Source organism: Rhineura floridana, chromosome 11, assembly GCF_030035675.1.
Source record: "Rhineura floridana isolate rRhiFlo1 chromosome 11, rRhiFlo1.hap2, whole genome shotgun sequence".
Lineage (NCBI taxonomy): Eukaryota > Metazoa > Chordata > Lepidosauria > Squamata > Rhineuridae > Rhineura > Rhineura floridana.
Window position 1 is genome coordinate 47,043,577 of NC_084490.1, and position 17,643 is coordinate 47,061,219.

The 17,643-nt window shown below is 42.6% G+C and overlaps 1 protein-coding gene across 1 annotated transcript in view; it reads right to left on the reverse strand.

The window, feature by feature from the left end:
* Positions 1-6,023: 6,023 nt before the first annotated feature.
* The window catches only part of KAT2A (lysine acetyltransferase 2A), a 49,027-nt gene continuing 37,407 nt past the window's right edge, over positions 6,024-17,643 (reverse strand). Inside the window, exons 12-18 of the mRNA XM_061589591.1 lie at positions 17,130-17,240; positions 15,791-15,934; positions 15,471-15,585; positions 12,500-12,536; positions 11,642-11,705; positions 10,486-10,570; positions 6,024-9,448 (exon numbers count right to left, since the gene is read on the reverse strand). Coding sequence (XP_061445575.1) covers positions 9,255-9,448; positions 10,486-10,570; positions 11,642-11,705; positions 12,500-12,536; positions 15,471-15,585; positions 15,791-15,934; positions 17,130-17,240 — 750 coding nt within the window. The 3' untranslated portion in view covers positions 6,024-9,254. The remainder of the gene's footprint in view (positions 9,449-10,485; positions 10,571-11,641; positions 11,706-12,499; positions 12,537-15,470; positions 15,586-15,790; positions 15,935-17,129; positions 17,241-17,643) is intronic.

A 17,643-nucleotide genomic window follows, 5' to 3' on the forward strand; every position in this document is an offset into this window, starting at 1 on the left:
CTATAGGCGGACCTCTGAAAACGAGGGTGCCGGCGTTCGAACTGCACAGAGTTCTTTAGATCGGGGTGGGGTACCTTTATGTGAGGTAGGACTTGAGCTCTCGTTTTGAATGCGAGGGAAAGGAGGCGGTGCCTCTGAACATGTGGAGACTGCATCTCCTTCACCACTGAGCAACTGCTATCTCACACAGCTCTAGGGGTAAAAAAGCTGACTTTGGAAAAACTGATATTGAGTGTTTATGATTCGAGATTTAGATAGCAAAAGGACTCCCCTTTCCTGTTGCAGCCTTATATTGTCTTCCTTAATTTGAGGGTTCTAATATAAGCAGGCTCATGGCAGTTTTCCATCACTAGACATATGAGGAAATACCTGTGGAATGCAGTTTTTGGGAGCTGAGGGCAGAAAAACAAACAGTTCCTTGTTCCTCAGAAGAACAGCTGATGAAAACACCAGTATGAGATGATGGAAACACTAGTATGAACCTGACTCTTACCCCCCACCCCTTACATAGCCTAGGGATGTGGGCATGAAATCATACTTTTCACCAGCCGAATTGGTTATGACTTTGATTTCCCTTCCTTCATATCTACCCTATTGTAGAAATTTAGATTCCAGGCTGCTTAGGGTAGGGCCTTATCTTATTCTTTTTTGGTACCTTTGTCTGCAATGTATTAAGCTTAATCCAAACAAGACAGAGTTGGTTGAGATTCAAGTGATCCAGGAATATTTGCGTTACCTATGCTGTATGGGCTTGCAGTTCCCACTAAAGCAGTCAGTCCACAGTTTAGGGGTGCACCTCTATTCAGCTCTGCTCCTGGATGACCCAGTGGCAGTGCCGGATTTAGTCTTGGTGAGGTCTTAAGCTATATAAAGCTTGGAGGCCCTTTGTTCAAAAATTATATATATATTCAGTACACATAAAATTTTAAAAGCTCCCCAAAAAATACTGAAATTTTTTGAGGCCCCTGCGGATTGTGAGGCCCTAAGCTGCAGCTTGTTTAGCTTATGCCTAAATCCGGCACTGTGGCCAGTGGCCAAGAGCAAAAAAAAAACCAAAAAAATCCAGACGTGTCTTCTGTCATTCGTGCCCTAGTTTCTTCCAAATTAGTTTACTGTAATACTCTCACATTCTACATGGGGGCTGCCTTTGAAGGTTTCAGTGGAGATTTATCCTAAAATTTCAGAATTCAATGTTTTTTGCCAAAAGTTACTCAATCCACAACTGTGGAAGAACAGAAGCATCACTCCAGCTACTGTAGCTTATATAACAATGAAAGTTAGGGGAGAGCTGCAATAGGGGTGTGTGGAGAGAGCATGAAAAACTGAAAACAACGCCTATTCAGCAGGCGCCTCCTGCTTTAACTTTAAGCACCTGCTGAAAACCTTTCTGTTCAGCCATGCTTATGCAGGCAATAAAGAAGATGCTTTTTTCACAACAGTTGACCTTTGTTTTCATTGTATTTTCAATGTTTTTATTCTGTGGGTTTTTTTTAGATATGTTGTAAACCGCTTTGATGTTTTTGACAAAATAGTGGTATACAAATATTTTTATAAATAAATAAATATTGGCTGACAAGATAATTTTATTTATTCAGATGAAAATTTGTAGACTGCTAGTTCATAAAAATACCCAAGCGGTGAACAATACACAAAAACAACATGAAAAGATTAAAACAATATTAAACATGTACGTTCATATAACAGCATCATGCCAGGCAAAATTAGTGGAAGAGAGTTCCACAAATCTGGTACAATCACACTGAAGGACCTATTGCTAGAATTGTTACGCCTAACGCCTGGCATCACTAGCAGTCTACAGCCACTTTGTAGCCTATACACACCTTGCTTTGAATGATTTTATTGTATTCACAACTCATCAACAGCCTATGAGATGTCCACATTATACACAGCTGTGGCTGGAATAGAGACATAAATCGCACATTATAATCCACAATGACTTCTGGATGATAATAGACCTAAGGGAGACAAGGGTGATAAAGATTAATAATAATCATAATCACATTGACACATTGTAGTCTACACCATGTGGCAGGGACTTAATGTTTTTTACAATTTGCCATATGACCAGGGAATCATTCAGATGCAGTCCTCATTCATCCGTATGGAAGATTTGAACTTCTCTAGTGAAGTCATCTCAGAAGCTCAACCAGGATTTATTTATTATTCAATTTATTAGTCGCCCATCTAGCTGGTTGGCCAGCCACTCTGGGCGACGTACAAGATAAAAACTGTACATTAAGCATTAAAATTTAAAACATAACAATAAAAGCCTAACCCATCCTAAAAGCTTTCCTGAAGAGCCAGGTCTTCAAAGTCCGGCGGAAGGTCATCTCAGAAGAGGCATGACGGAGATCATTTGGGAGAGAGTTCCACAGGGTGGGGGCCACTATTGAGAAAGCCCTCTCTCGTTTCCTTTAAGGTTTGTAGGGAAGAATATATCATCGTTTAAGTTTATATTATTTTAAGTTAGTTATGTTTAGAATTATTCTGTGAAATTGTGTGATGTTAACAGCTCAGGTACAAATTGTCCTTGTTCCTTTTTGCATGTGCAACGATATTTGTAACTTTGTATAACATTAAATAAAATACTTTTGAAAATCAAAACAAAAACAAACCTTGCTTTGACACAGCAGATCTTTTAGAGGTTGTGAAGCTTGAAATCCTTATTTGGGTAGGAGATGGGAGTCTCTGAGGAACTCTCTCTTTCCCCAACCCCACCTCTAGGAAACCTGCTGGAGGCTTAACCGGTTGAGAGCAGAAGGCAAAGAACATCCAGGGGGAGAGAATCTGAGTGAAATGTGGGGGGGGGGGGGTTGGAAAATGTGCAGGGTCTTTAAGAGTACATTTTTGCTGGCTAAGGCAGAACAGCAAATGCCACCCGTGTCCCCACCAAGTCAAGGTACAGTATTATATTCAATGCTAGTCCTCCTCAGAGAAGACCCATTGCAGTTAATATACATGTCTAACTTAGGTTCATTTATTTCAATAGGTCTACTCTGAATAAATCTTAGTTGGCTATAACCCACATAGGATCCAAGGCCAAACAAGTTATTTGGGCACCTGAGCTGAAAACCTCGCAAGTGCCTCTTTCTGGCAGTAAAAAGAAATTGACTTAACAGGTTGCTGCCCTTTCATGACTCCCAAAATTGGTTGCCTCACTCTCCCTAACGGCAGGGCCAGCCCGTTGTAGACAGGGGAAAGAGCAGGGCTGCCTGTGACTTGTGGAGACAAGATTCATTATTTATTTATTAATTATTTGATTTATATCCTACTCTGAGCCCAGGGCGGCAGCCAAAAGCGCTAAAAACACATCAAAACATCATAAAAACAGACCTTAAAATACATTAAAACAAAACAACTTTAAAAACATTTTTTTGAAAAAGCTTTAAAAATATCTTTTAAAAGGGTTAAAAACATTGTGGTTTTGTTTTTTTAAAAAAAATATTAAAAGCAATTCCAACACAGACGCAGACTGGGATAGGTCTCAAAAGGCTTGTTGGAAGAGGAAAGTCTTCAAAAGGCGCCAAAAAGATAGCAGAGATGGCGCCTGCCTAATATTTAAGGGGAGGGAATTCCACAGGGTAGGTGCCGCCACACTAAAGGTCTGTTTCCAAGATGGGTAAAGCTGAAGCTCCTTTCTTTTGTTGGCTTTATTCTGATGAGGAACAGAGCAATTTTAGGACACTCCAGTTAGGGCCCAAAAGAGGTATTAAACAGTATCCCATGTGTGTGTGTTTAGCAAGCTCAAGTGTGGCCCTAAAAAAAGAACAGACCCCCCCTTTTCTCCCTCTTTAAAAGACCTGCACTATTTCCCTTTCATCTAAAAGACTTCAGTGCAGGAAGATACACTAATAGTACAGGACAGCTTCCTATTTCATTATTGTCTACACTGACTGGGAGCAGCTTTCCAGGGTTTCAGGCAGGGAATCTCTCCCAGCCCTACTTGGAGATGCTGGAGATTGAAGCTGGGACCTTCTGCATGCAAAGCCACTGCTCTGCCCTTCCTTAAACTTGTTCACTTTAAGATCTTGACAGGATTTTGGGGTCTGCCAAGTGACAGCAGAGCTATCAAAAATAGCAGGAAAGAGTGAAAACTCAGCTGTTACAAGGATCAGCTGTAGATGGAGGAACTGAATGGTGGTGTCATCATCTAGTCAGCCACAAGGACTAGAAAAGTAATAGCTACTGCAATGACTCTTACTCCTCTGCCTATTAAGTATACCAGTAGTCCAGTTCCGGAACTGACAAGATCTGAGAGTTAGGAAAAATCTTCACTGGCTCAAAGTGCCTTTTGCCGCGGTTTTGAGTGGAGCAAATTGTGACATCCCCACCCACCTATCCCTGTCCTCCTGTAGCAGATTAGGAGGTTGTCTACCCCTATGCACTGTAAAATCTACCCTTTACACATGTACAGAGGCTATTAATCACATCCCAACCTTTATGTGCAACATTTTAATTCACAATCTGGGTACTCCAGTTTCCCACCCCTATCTCTGGGTGATCCTGGACGCCCCAAATCCACTGTGATTGTTTATTGCTAGGATGCAGGTGAGGCAAACCTTTCCTTCAGAGGATGCTCCTATGGCATAAAGCTGCCACCAGTTTCTTTGTGGAACACCTTTACAGTATTTGCCAATAGACATTGTAGATTATACAGACACAAGAGTGGCTGTATACCATAGCCAGTATGGAATTTTTTGCATTCCGCAATGTTAAATTGAAGATACCCCCATGCCATTCTGATCCTTCCCATAAGCTCATTTCAAAACAAAACCTTACAAAACTTATAGACCTGAACTCAGAAACGCTTGCTTAACAATCCTCTAAGTTTTCATGGGGATACACAAAACACTCAGAGAGAATCAAGAGTTCAAAGTGTAAAACAAGAGAAAAAAAATCCAGACCCCTTTTGGACTTTTTTCTCAGTGGTCTCATAATTTGTTGAAATTAATTAAAAATCAGCCATGTTCACAGAGTACCTGTAATCCTATTACTGACCTGCCCCATACTCTGACCTTCATGTTCTGATATTTAAAAGTTTAAAAAATGCATGGCTGATTTTTAATTGATTTAAGAAATTTAATATTGAAAATGATAGGCGCGGGCATGCTCAGTAAGAACCAACTGTCAGTGTTCTAAAAGCCAGACTCACAGCTGCTTGGCTTGGCTAACCAGAGGACCACACCCATGCCAGACCCTTATTTCACTTTAGACAGTCATGCCTTCCCCCCAAAAATCCTGGGAAGTGTAGTTTGTGAAGGGCACTGAGAGTTGTTAGGAGACTCCTATTCTCCTGATAGTGCTTCACTGGCAAGAGCGGTTAAACAGTCAGCCCGTTCTGGGAATTGTAGCTCTGTGTGGGGAATAGGGCGTCTCCTAGCAATTCTCAGCACCCTTCACAAAATACACTTCCCAGGATTCTTGGGGGGACACCATGACTGTCTAATTATTTTGCTGTTACATTTTTGCACATATTTTGTTTTAATAAAGCTACCTCTTATTTACTCGTGTGCGTTCATTTCAGGGGGAAATTGGCTCTGAATCCAGCACCTTAGCCAATTAGCCACAGACTACCATATAGTTGGGTATTTTGCCTGAAAGCTCCAAGACAAGGAGTGCATTCTTGGCTCTTGTCTTCTGGAATCCTTGGCAGGTCTATTTCTGGCACTTCAGGTTTCCCCTTGGCCCAGAGTGGGTGACCAAGTTTAAGGGGTGGTGGCAGTACCTTACAGGGTGGTTGTTGGCTTAACTCAACCCTGGTAAGTAAAGCACAGGTTGTGCCTGGCCAGGATCAAGTGCTCTGGGATTAGGAGTTGACCCCAGTGGGAACTTGAGAGTTCTTGACAGTATATGTGAGAGATAGTAAAATAATGGAACAGATAAAACTGGAAAAAACACAGCTTATGTAAACACAATTACTAAGCTACAAAAATATAGTATTGTTCCACAAAGTCTGCAATAGTTGGTCTGAAAGAAAGCAGCACATCTTTTCTATTTCAGACATATCATTTATTATTATTTTTCCCTTTATGTATTAAAAAATGGAATGGCAACATTATTGAAAGGCCCAGAGTGGTACAGTCAGGCCCTGCAATTGTACAGGTTAAGCACACAAATGTGGTGGACGTAAGGCAACCGTCACTTAAGAAAAGGCAAGTGGATCGTCACTCAAATGCTTCCCTTCCTCTCTCCGCTCACCTTTTGTAAGGTTTCTTGAAGGCATAAAGAACTCCCTTGTAATTGAGAGGAAAGGGAATGAGAGGATGAGCATGCACAAGGTTGGAAGAAAAGACTGGGCTGAAGTGGACAAAAGTGTCTGACCTACTTCCCACAGCAACTTTATTCTGGCTTTGCAGTGGAGGCAAAATGCTCAGCATTGACAAGAGCTGACAGATGGCTGAGAAGCAACAGGCTGTTACATTTTGCATTGGATAGTCCTTGCAAGGTGTTAAGCAGACACATGCAGCCCCAAATCAAATAATGATTTCTACAGCAAGTACTTAAAACACAGCATGTTCTGTTGGGCTGGTGACCAGTAGACATTACTGTCTCTAGTAGTTTTCCATGAAGCCTGCAAGTGTGAAGACGTAACTGTGGTTAAGGGGGAGGTATGTCTATGTCCTGTCTGGGAACGGACGGCCAGGGCCGTTGCTATGGTAGCCATCTGATAACAGCTGGGAAAGTTGTAACAGAGTCTATGTGAGTTGTTGCTCTTCTGAATTATGCCTCTGAGCTGAGAGGCTGTCTTTTGTGTTTATCTATGGAGAGAGATGTACCAGAAGGGGGGGTGACTGAAGAATCTCTACATGTATTTACTCTTAAGCCTCTGGCCTTAATGTCTTTCAATAAAGACTCTTAACATGCTCTGAAGAAGTTTCTTGCTCAACTTAACTCCAACGTAATGTATGCTGTTTCACACAACAACGCACACAAGCCAACATGTTCCACCTGGACAGACCATCTATGAGCGGGTTGGACAGCTGAGTGCCTGCCTGTTTCTCCCCACCCCCAAACCTACCAACCCTCCTTTCCCATCCCCTCATACCTACCAAACTGGCTTTCTGGAATCAAGGGAAAAGGAGCAAGAAGCTCTTCAGTTCCTGGCACTCATTTGCCCAAGCTGATAGATCAGGTGTGGGGAGCCTTTGGCCCTCCAGATGTTGCTGAACTACAACTCCCAACAACCACAGCAAGCACGGCCAATGGCCAGGGTGGATGGGAGTTGTAGTTCAGTAACATCTAGAGGGCCAAAGGTTCCCCACACCTGCGCTAGAAAGAAAAAAGGAGTGGGTGGGTATTTCACATACCCCGTTTAATACAAGCTACCAATAAAATGCCATTACCATCTAGCTGTTTCACACATTCATTTTTCTCATCACAAGGTCCCAGAAATTCTTGCTACAAAGACTTGTGATTCTTAGCGAAGGGATGAAGAGGCTCTCCAGGTGTTGTTCAACTGTAACTCCCATCATTCCTGACTTTTGGCTGTGCCGGCTGGGGCTGATGGATATTAAAAGTCCAAAGAAGTGTGGAGGGTCACAGGTTCCCATCACTGGCTTAGGGAGTTAATGTTCTTATAAATTTACTCCCATGTAATGCAAGAGAGAAAAACTGCTACAAGCCGTTGGTTTTTCAACAGGAAAACAATCGGGCTATACCTTTGTTATACCACGTGGTGGAGCAAATATTAACCACTACAAAAATTACAGGAATTTCAGGAGAGTGGCTGGGGTGTATGGATCTATATCAGCTTGGCAATTAACCGTAAGTCATCAGACAGCATGGCCATTTTAAAGTGCCTGGGTAATAGTAAAAGTGACTGCCCCTATATGGGGGGGGGGAAGGAAGCCTTCACATACCTGTCTAAATCAAGGCATGAGAAATAATCAGTACGGCAAACACTCACAGATAAGTGCATGTTGAGGACTTGGTGGTAAGATAGGGATACAATCACTGACACCACTTAAACAGTCAGAGCTGTATGCCTGATTGCTTTCACCACCAAAGATGAAAGGACCAGCTTGGCTAATCTTGACTTCTGTGCGCAAAAGTTGCAAGTGCGGAATTGATCAAACTCAGTTGCAGCTGACTAAATGCTGCTGACCAAATTTTGGGGGTGGGGTGTCCAGTAAGTGCAGAGGGGAAAATATTCAGGAATGGATCAGAAGTTGTAGAGAAGAACATACAGCCAGGCAGGGTGTCCGGCAGGGTGGGAAGGGGGCACAAACCTGCCAACTCTGGTCCGAAATCTGAGCCATTATGTCGGAGATTGTAATGTTCCAATCTGGTGTCAGGCTGTTTGTAGATTTGGAGTGGACAAAAGCTGGCACGTGAATAGCCCAGTGAGGAGGGAAAAAGAGCAAGGGGGGTTATCTTCCCTTCCTTCCTACCCACTGTTGGCTTGCCTGCCTCCTGCAACCAGATGTAATTTAGCCTGAGGCTCAAACGATTTCTTTCCTCTGCAGGAAAGGCCATCTGCATTCAAATAGTGGGCCAGCAAAGAGCTGTGAACTGCCCACCCACCCCAAAAAGGGGGGGGGGAAGAAAGGGGATTCAGGTATAAGCCCATCAAAGGCTCTTGGGAAAGAGCCAGGAAAAACTCTCTGTTGCTGAGTTTGTAATAAAGTCCCCACCCTCCCGGTCCTCTGGAAACAAACAAACCCTGTTCCTCTTTCACTCAAGTGCTCTTTTTCTACATTCACATGTCAAGAAGAAATGGCTAAATCTTAAAACAAGGATGGAGTGCAAGCAGGTGAAAACTCTCCCAAAATGTGGAAGTAAAGAAAACCCACAGACATAGAAGGAAAATGGGGTGGGGGGGTGGGGAGAGGGTTTAAACATGTGCCCTCATTACATCTTCAGATGCAAAACATGATGATTCATAATCTTTCCTGGGTAATCTCCCAGACTACTCCCACGTTACTTTCTTCCGTAAAGGAAGATCCAATGGATGGAGTGATGAGGCTCAGGAATTTAAGAGGGCTGATAGCAGTTCCAAGTCCGTTAAGGGGTAGAGAGGCGTGCAGCAGAGATGCTATCTGTGCAGCCATCCCCTCCACCACCCCCATCACACAAAAGGAAGCCTCTTATGTCCTGCCAACCCCACATCTGGTCTGTGCGTGAGACACGGCAAAAGGCAGCAGAGAAATGTCCAGCTGTTCACAAGCCAGAAGAGAGTTTCAACAAGATGGAAGGACGGAAGTGAAAGAGGCCCACGTGGCCGGCAGCTGCTCCTACTTGTCAATGAGCCCCCCTTCCTTCAGCTTGAAGTAGAAGAACTTCTCCAGAGTGTTGGCGCACTTGCAGTAATCGCTCTCAGGCGGGTTGTATTCGCGGCAGTTGGTGATGATGCGCTGCAAGTCGGCAATGAACAGCTTCTTGGTGACATAGTAGCGGTTCTTGAGCCGTTCTGTCATCGTCTTGAGGTCTGCCGAGACAGGGGAAGAGACAAGGGGATGGGGTGGGGGAAGAAGGGGACTTCAGTTGTGCAAAGCAACTTCAAAGGGGGGGAAGATTCCAGCATGAAAGTGCTTACTACAATTGGCCAGGAAATTCAATACTGTTGCCTATGGCATGAATCAAGATTGTGGGTGCTATTACACTACATGGCATCCATTAGCCTACCAGTATCAGGATGTTTGTGGTATCACCCACACTGTCTTGTCAATTATCACTGTAACCTTTTATGTATAATCATCACTGTTTAGGATTTTGGGTTGTTGAGTTTTTTTGCATCCCCCCCCTCTGATTTCACTCCTCAACACCACCAACCAGCCACATGTGTATATGTCTACCAGTTTTAGATTACAGTTCACTCATTTGATAAAGTGGACTCCGGTCCATGAAACTCTTAAGGGGCTAATGCCCCTACCACCATCTTGGTTGATGGCAGGCATGTGCATGCACGTAGCATACTGTGCATGCGTGCCATCAACCAAGGTGGTGGCGGGGGCATTAGCCCCTTAGAGAAGCCTCCGCCATCTTGGTTGATGGCAACCCTGCACTCACAGCAGCAGAACACAGGAGAGATGTAGGTGGCAGGAGCCGTGCGAACGGGCAGGCTAGTGCCCAAGGGCCCAGTCATGCCTTGTGCTGGCCCTGCATACACATAGTGCGTCTACAAGAATTTTTCTCCCTACTATTCCGGAAGTAAACTCTCTGAAGAATTTCTTTGAAAACTCTTAACCCTAAGGAGAATTATAACAGGATCAATAAATATGTAATGAACAATATTTTCCACCTCTCCTTGGCCACAGATAAACAAACGCAGCCAGAAAAGTGTCAGGAATATGAAAACCACATTCCTCAATCTCTACAGATTTTGATCCTGAGGTAAACTAGTCTCCATGAATTCAGCCATCTGAAATGTTTTCACATCCACCACATGGACTCCACCTTACCTCCCTCTTAAGATTTAGAAAAGCCAATCAATCCTCCAAGCAATGGCCAGACCCAGCTACCTACCGATGGGGAAACGGATAATCTCATAGTAGTCAGGGGCCTCAGATTTCTTCACTGGTTCCATGAACGGCCAGGCGCTGGGATGGGTCTGATCAAGGGGAGAAAGATAGCCAGTTAGCAAGTAAAGTAACACCACCTCTCCAAACAGGGAGGTTAAATAAGTTTATTAGAACAAAACAAGATTCACAACATGGTGTACAAGGCTTTTGAGTGACACAGAACTGTTCCTCTGGCTAGAAGTAAAAATAATAAATTAAATGTGGAAGATCATGTTGCTGGCAGAGGACAGGCCTCAAACAGACATTTTTACCTTTTTAAACATCCAGCCAGAGAAAGAGTTCTGTGTAATTCAAGATGTGCAGACATTATGAATCTTAGTCCTAACCAAGGTATAGCTTTACTCTCCACGTTTGGACTTTCTCACCTCTAATGGCTACCGGCTCACAATCTATTTTGGAAACAGTATTCACTCCATACTGTGTCACTGTTGCATAAAAAAAATTCTGTATGCTAAACAAGGTGCTAAACTCCTTAGGGCAGAGGGAGAGGAAAATCAGTAATAAGGGTGGGACTTGCAAATTCATCCAGTTTATGTTTGTTAACAAAACTCAGTACTTTTCTTAGTGCATCTTGGATACCTTGTAGGAGTTAAAAATAATCACCACTACCCAGAATCTGCCTCCATTCAGAACACCAGTGGTGAGGAATCCCCAGGACATGGGTCTAATTGGAGTCCAAATGGAGCATTTAACCCTTTGCAGCGGAAGTGGTTTTGATTCAAACACCTTCCTCCAAGTGGAACATTTTTTCCTTTGCAGACCCTGATTGGTGACCTCCTTTGAACTTTGACAGGTGTTAATCATCTGATGTCATGATAATGTTATGTGACTGGCAGGTGGGCAATCCCACCCATCTGTTAAAGTTGGCCTGTGGGGTAGGGGAGATTAGGGATCCGGCCTGCTGGCCAGATTCAGTTCTCCACCCCTTTTACACACAAACCAAATATATGCTGAAGATGGCTAACTTGCCCCACTGAGTCCGGCTTGGGAAATGCTGAGAAAGTAGAACCTCAATGTGACTTTTGCACTGCTATGCCAGCTGAAGAAATCTTTTTGTTTACTGCCCTCCCCCTTCAAAAATTATCACCCAGACACGTCACCTTGATCTGTGCTAGGAGGTTTTTCAAGGTTGTGTACAACTGGTCTGGATCCTTGAGCTCCTTCCTAGAAGAGAAATTTATAGTCCACAACATCAGCTGCTATGAAAGGTTTGCCATCTTGCATCCTGCTTGCATAAACGTTTACCCCGTTAGCTGCACCTCCGCACACGTACAATAAAATCTAAAGAGTTTTTTTTAAAAAGTGTGTGTGTGGGGAGAATATTGCCAATTGCCTTTTTAAAAAAATCCCCAATGTAGCCTACTAAGACAAATGTGGATGATCCAAAAAGTAGCAATAAATCATCATAATCAGAGATGGGCTTGTTGGGAGAGCTAGAAAGTAAAAATTAAGAGATGTTACACCTTTCACAATGCACCAAGGCCGCAGTATTTTAATAAACGGCTACCCTTTAAGGAAGACTTGGAAAGATCTTATTTTGATAAACTGGTGTGTCCTTCATTGAGGGTTTTCAGTCTTATTCCACTCCAGTTCTTTTAAATACCAAAAACGGTGTAACAACTTAGCACACATATAGTGTTTTAGAATGTTTAACTACCTTTCCATGCAGTAAGTAAGCCTCGCATACACCATACATTTAAAGTACATTCCCTGTCCCCCAAAAGAATCCTGGGAACTGTAGTTTGTGAAGGGTGCTGGGAATTATAGCTCTGTGAGGGGTAAACTACAGCTACCAGAATTATTTTGGGGAAACCGTGTGCTTTAAATGTATGGTGTGTATGTTGCCTTAGTCAATAATCCTCAGAATGACTCTCTTACGGTAAGACTCAAGATCTTGCTGCAGGCAGAGATGAAGTACTAGCAGTGGGAAAACATGAAATGCCACTCTACTGACTTACCCTTTCTCCTTTCCCAAGGGCTTCCATCCTGTCTCCCCTGGAAGAGAAAAAGAAGAGCCCTGTATCACTGCAAAAGAAACAAATGATCCCGTGCCAACTCAAAAGAAAAAGGCAGTTCTTGTAGTCTGGGTGCTGACTTGTAAAAAGAGAGGTGCTGGAGTTTGTATCTCTCTGTGCTTTACATCTTCTGACATGGGCATTCTTCCTCTCCTAACCCTAGATGAGTGGGCGCTAGTTGTGGTTTGCCTTGTTTTTGTTGTTGCAGTTTCACAGCTATTCCCTGGATGAACACACCTCTAGCACTGAGCCCTGACACCAAGAGAAGTTCTGGGACTTAGCTCACGACTAGATGAAGCTCAAGTAAACACAGAAAGAAAATCTAATCCCCCCTCCCATGTCCAAAGAGAAGTGGGGTGGGGTGGGGTTGGGAGAGGGCGAGAAGGTAGACCCAAGATGGCATGCAACTTTGGAGAAAAACAAACCAAGAAACCAGTCTGTTGTTCAAAAACATCAAGTAAAATTGAAGACGGTGTTAGAGCTCCTCAGAAGCCCTGCTACTACGGAGAAGGCAAGTCAGAAACTAGAGAGGGGCATGACTTCCCAGGAGGATCCCTCCGCCTGTGCAGCTCTGAGACGGGCTCCCGTCTTGGATGAAACTTTTTCAGCCTTAAATCCAGTCAGAAGGGTTTTTTTTGACTGGGGATAATTTATTCCGGATAAGGAAGAAACGTGAGATTTCCCACACAGCTTTGTTGTGGTTGTGGGAGACTGGAATTTGTCAGAATCGTCTGTGAAAGAAGGTCTTCCAGCAGCTCGGACAGAGCGAGGATTTATAGCCAGCTCAGCTGAATAAGTGACCCGTTTTTTTTTCCTTTTTTAAAAAAACGGACTAACAGGCAAGCATCCTCCTGTCTATGCTTATCACTTTCTTATCTATACAGCTAAAGAGATTTGTCAAAGGATCGGCAATTAAGAGAACCTGGGTGAGCCAAAACTTTCCTTCTTTTTTACTCACGGAACTAAAGAGGAGGAAAATAAAAATAGCCTATCTTTTTCCTATTGCAAAAAGCTGACATGGAAAATGGCACTGTAAAGATTACAACGGATGAGGGGTTTCTGATTGGAAGAGAAAAGAAAAATCTTTTTGATTTATAAGACTTTTGTGTAATATATGTCTGGAACTATTTTTTCTGATCTACTTTTTTTTTTTTTTTTTGACGAATCTGCTCATTCTCGTTGCTACTAGTCATTAGGACGCTGTGAACTAAAGCTGTTTTTGCACTTCTGGGCATATAAGAGATAAGGGCTGTCTAGAGTGTGACGCCAGTTGGTTTGAAAGATTAACTCCTTTATAACTGGATAAAGAAATAAACTGCTCTTTGCTTGGGACATTGAAAATTGAAGGAGTTTAGTTCCTTTGGCTTTAAGAATGACAATTAAGAAGATCATGGATGTACAAGAAGGGACTTTATCTTTAGACGTGTTTCAGAAAATAATGAATGGGATTAAGTCAATAAAACAAGAATTGAGAAATAATAGACAAGCGTGGAGAATTGAATTTGATGAAATGAGACAGGAGCTGAAAGAAATTCAGGATTCTATGAGAAAGGAGAATAAAGATAGATCTGGAAAATCAAAAAAGGATGAAAGAGAAATTAAAAGCAAGGTTCAAACTATGGAGATTGGATTAAATATGGACATGGAAAAAGATTTGGATTTCCTGGTTGTGATGGATCCTGGAGACAAATATTATGGTTTGGAAATCAGTGCTGTCCCTGAAGGAATTGAAGAGATTGGAGATAAAGATATTATCGGTTCAAAAAAATTCCTGGACTGGAAGGATTTGATGGAACTTCAAATGGAGAAAGTTAACAGAATTAATCCGTTTTGTGTTAATGGAAAAATCTTCAAGAGATGTGCTAGTGTATCATGTAAAAAAGAGGAACAGAGATGCGGCTTTGCAACAATACTTCAGTGATACGTTCGGAATTGATGGCAAGAAAATATCTGTGATAAAGGAAATTCCTATCAGACTTTTATTATATGACTATGACAGCAAGATTATTGGGTGCGTAAAGATGGAAGATGGAACCAATATGGATAATGGAAGAAGAGCGATTTGAAATTACTGGACTTAGTAGACTTGATGAGTTGGATTAATTGACATGTTTATTTAGAAAAAAAATTGATGGACATATATCTCAAAGATTGGAAACTTCTCTTTGACTTTTTGTGGAAGAATGAAATGATATGATGTTAATGAGATTTGAAACCAATTAAGATAACCGCTGGAGGAAGGTGATTTTATAATCTATTAAGAGACAGGCTTGTTATACATTATAGATTTATAGCTGAACTACGACAAATCGGAAGTCAATATTTTTATTTTTATTTTTTTTATTGTATTAGTTATTTGTGTTTTTTTTTCTTTTTGTATCGTTTTGGTTTTGAAAATCTGAATAAAAATTAATTGGAAAAAAAAAAAAGAAACTAGAGAGGGGCGTCAAGGACCAAGACTCTAAATCTGTTCTGCAAAATCCTTGCCTGTTCAAGCAAGTGGGAAGAGTTACCTACTCCAGGATACCATCCACCGCTGACAGAGAATAAAGAAACTTCACAGTGCATCCTAGCCATGTCTTCGCAGAAGTAAATCCTACTGAATTCAGACATTACATTTATCATTTGATTATCTATTCTGGGGTTGTTTTTCTTGAAAATAATAGCACTGGAGTGTGTGTGAGTGTGTGTGTGTGAGTGTAAGTGAGAGAGAGAGAGAGAGAGAGAGAGAGAGAGAGAGAGAGAGAGAGATCTGGAGTCCAAAACACCTGGAGGGCCACAGTTGGGGGGGAGCTGCCCAAGATCATGCAAGGTTTCTTCCATCCTGTGGCTGAAAGCGCTATTCATGTTTACTTGATACATTGCCTTTTGCTCTCCCCCAAAGACTGCCAAGCTACAGCCCTGCTACACTCACGGATGCCTGGTATGCTTTCGATAGGGATGTGGCGAACACCTTCCTTGAAGCAAGTGAGGCCAGGGTAGACTTTGCGGATCTGGGCTTGCTTCCTCTCTATCAATTTCTTGATAATCTGTGGAAAGAAAAGAGCAACTGATGTGACTTGCACTTCCATCTCCAACACACCCGAGCCCAACCACAGGTTCCCATTCCTGTACTAAGTTCCTTAACAACAACAAGATTGCCAAATTTGCCCACTGATGCATCTGGCTGACTGAAGAGCCATTGATGGGGGAGGTACAATTAATATTTCCTCCTCCTCTGTTCCCACCCCTCACCTCCTTCTGCTTCTTGATGATATGCGAGAGCTCCGTGTAGGGAATCCGGGGATTCAGTTCACACTCCATCAAGGTGGCCCCCTCGTAATCCTTGATATAGCCAAGGTACCGGCTCTTGGGGACTTTGATGTCTTTGGAGAAGCCCTAGAGGCCAGAGATGAGAGGCTCATTAATTTTCCAGAAACAAATAGTTCAAAATGTAGCAACGGGAAACATAACCTATTTGTGCTGTGTGATGGTGCCCTTCTCTCTCCCTCGAGGCTTTGACCCTGCTCTATCTCATTCTCCCCGTCACACTGAAGTATCTAGTCTCTATTAGAACCCGGCGAGGGAGGGGGCAGGAAGGAAGCATGCCCATTCAAAGCAAAGCTCCAGCATGCTCAATTAACTCTGTGTAAAACGATAGCTGTATTCTGCAATTCCCCACTGGAAAAGTCTCTCACACATGCTTTTTTATTTTAAATTATACACACACACTGTCTCTGACATTGAGAAAGTCACTGCCAGCCTGGTACATACTGAGCACATCAAAATGCCAAACTATTTGCAGGAGATCTGCAGGCTCAGAGTGAAGGACTTGCTTTTAAAAACTATTCAGTGCCCCCCCCCATCAACTGTCCTCTATCTGTCTTCAGGTATTACCAATCTTCATTCTGGTCTCATCCTTCTGTTCTAGGTTGAAAGTCCTCTGGGGAGCAACTCTGATCCTTCTACTTTTCTATATATCAGTGTGATCGCTCGGGGGGGGGGAAGGGTTCCCCAATCCCACAAGGCAGCCATGAAAGGCACAGGTGGGAATGTCTCATTTCATTTAATATTGTTCACCTGCTTCTCTTTCCCAAAAGGAAACCAAAAGCAAGTAATAGCAAAGACCATTAACGCAGCGTAGTCAGAACAGCCAACAGAATGATGGGCTGGATCCAGACTAAGTCAGTTGCACATTACTTTGGTGCTACTGAAATGGATGGGGCAAATTAGTCATGACTTAAGCCCCACTGATTTAAATGGAAACCAAAGGCAACTAATTAAGTCTGGATCCACCCCAATATATAAAACAATAAAAAATAAAAAATTAAGATAGCCATACCAAATGAGTATCAAAATAGTATCATACACCTACCAACATTTATGAGGAATCGCATAAACAGCAATTCAGTTCAGCAAAAGAACAAACAAGATTCCAACACTTGTTACAAATTCATCTTCTTCCCAAATCAAGGGCTGACATACTTTGCCAGCCCCCCAATGGATGGAGGAGACACTTCTGTGGCGCCCTGAATGCCATACACCTAAATGGAAAGTGTACTCTAGATAATCTTCAGCAGTGACAGGGCGGTACCTGCTTCTTGAAGTAGCCAATGGCATATTCATCAGCATAGGTGAGGAAGTAGAGGATGCTGTGTTTGATGTGGTATTCTTTCAGGTGATTCATCAGGTGGGTCCCATAGCCCTGCAAGGAGACATGAGCATGAGAGAGGAAAAAATGATTGTGGGGAATCCCCCTGAAAAAACCTCCCGATGACTGAGGATTCATGAAGGAAAATCCAGAATGCCATTAAGCATGAATAAAGTAAATGATATGCATTTGAAATTGATGCTGAGGTAAATAATGATCAGTAGAAAAAGTCTGAGGAAATCAATACACCAATCAGATGAATTTAAAAAAATAGTATTTAAAATAGTATTTTTTTAAAAAAGGGAGAGCATGAGCCACAAATGAGACCCTTCTCTAAAAAGATGCCCAGAGGAGTCCAAAATCACTTCCAGATGTCTCATGGCGTGCAAGAGGAATTGTGCCCTTTTACTTGTCTGTGTTGAGAAATGGGTGAGTGGATCACTTGTTCATCTACCTG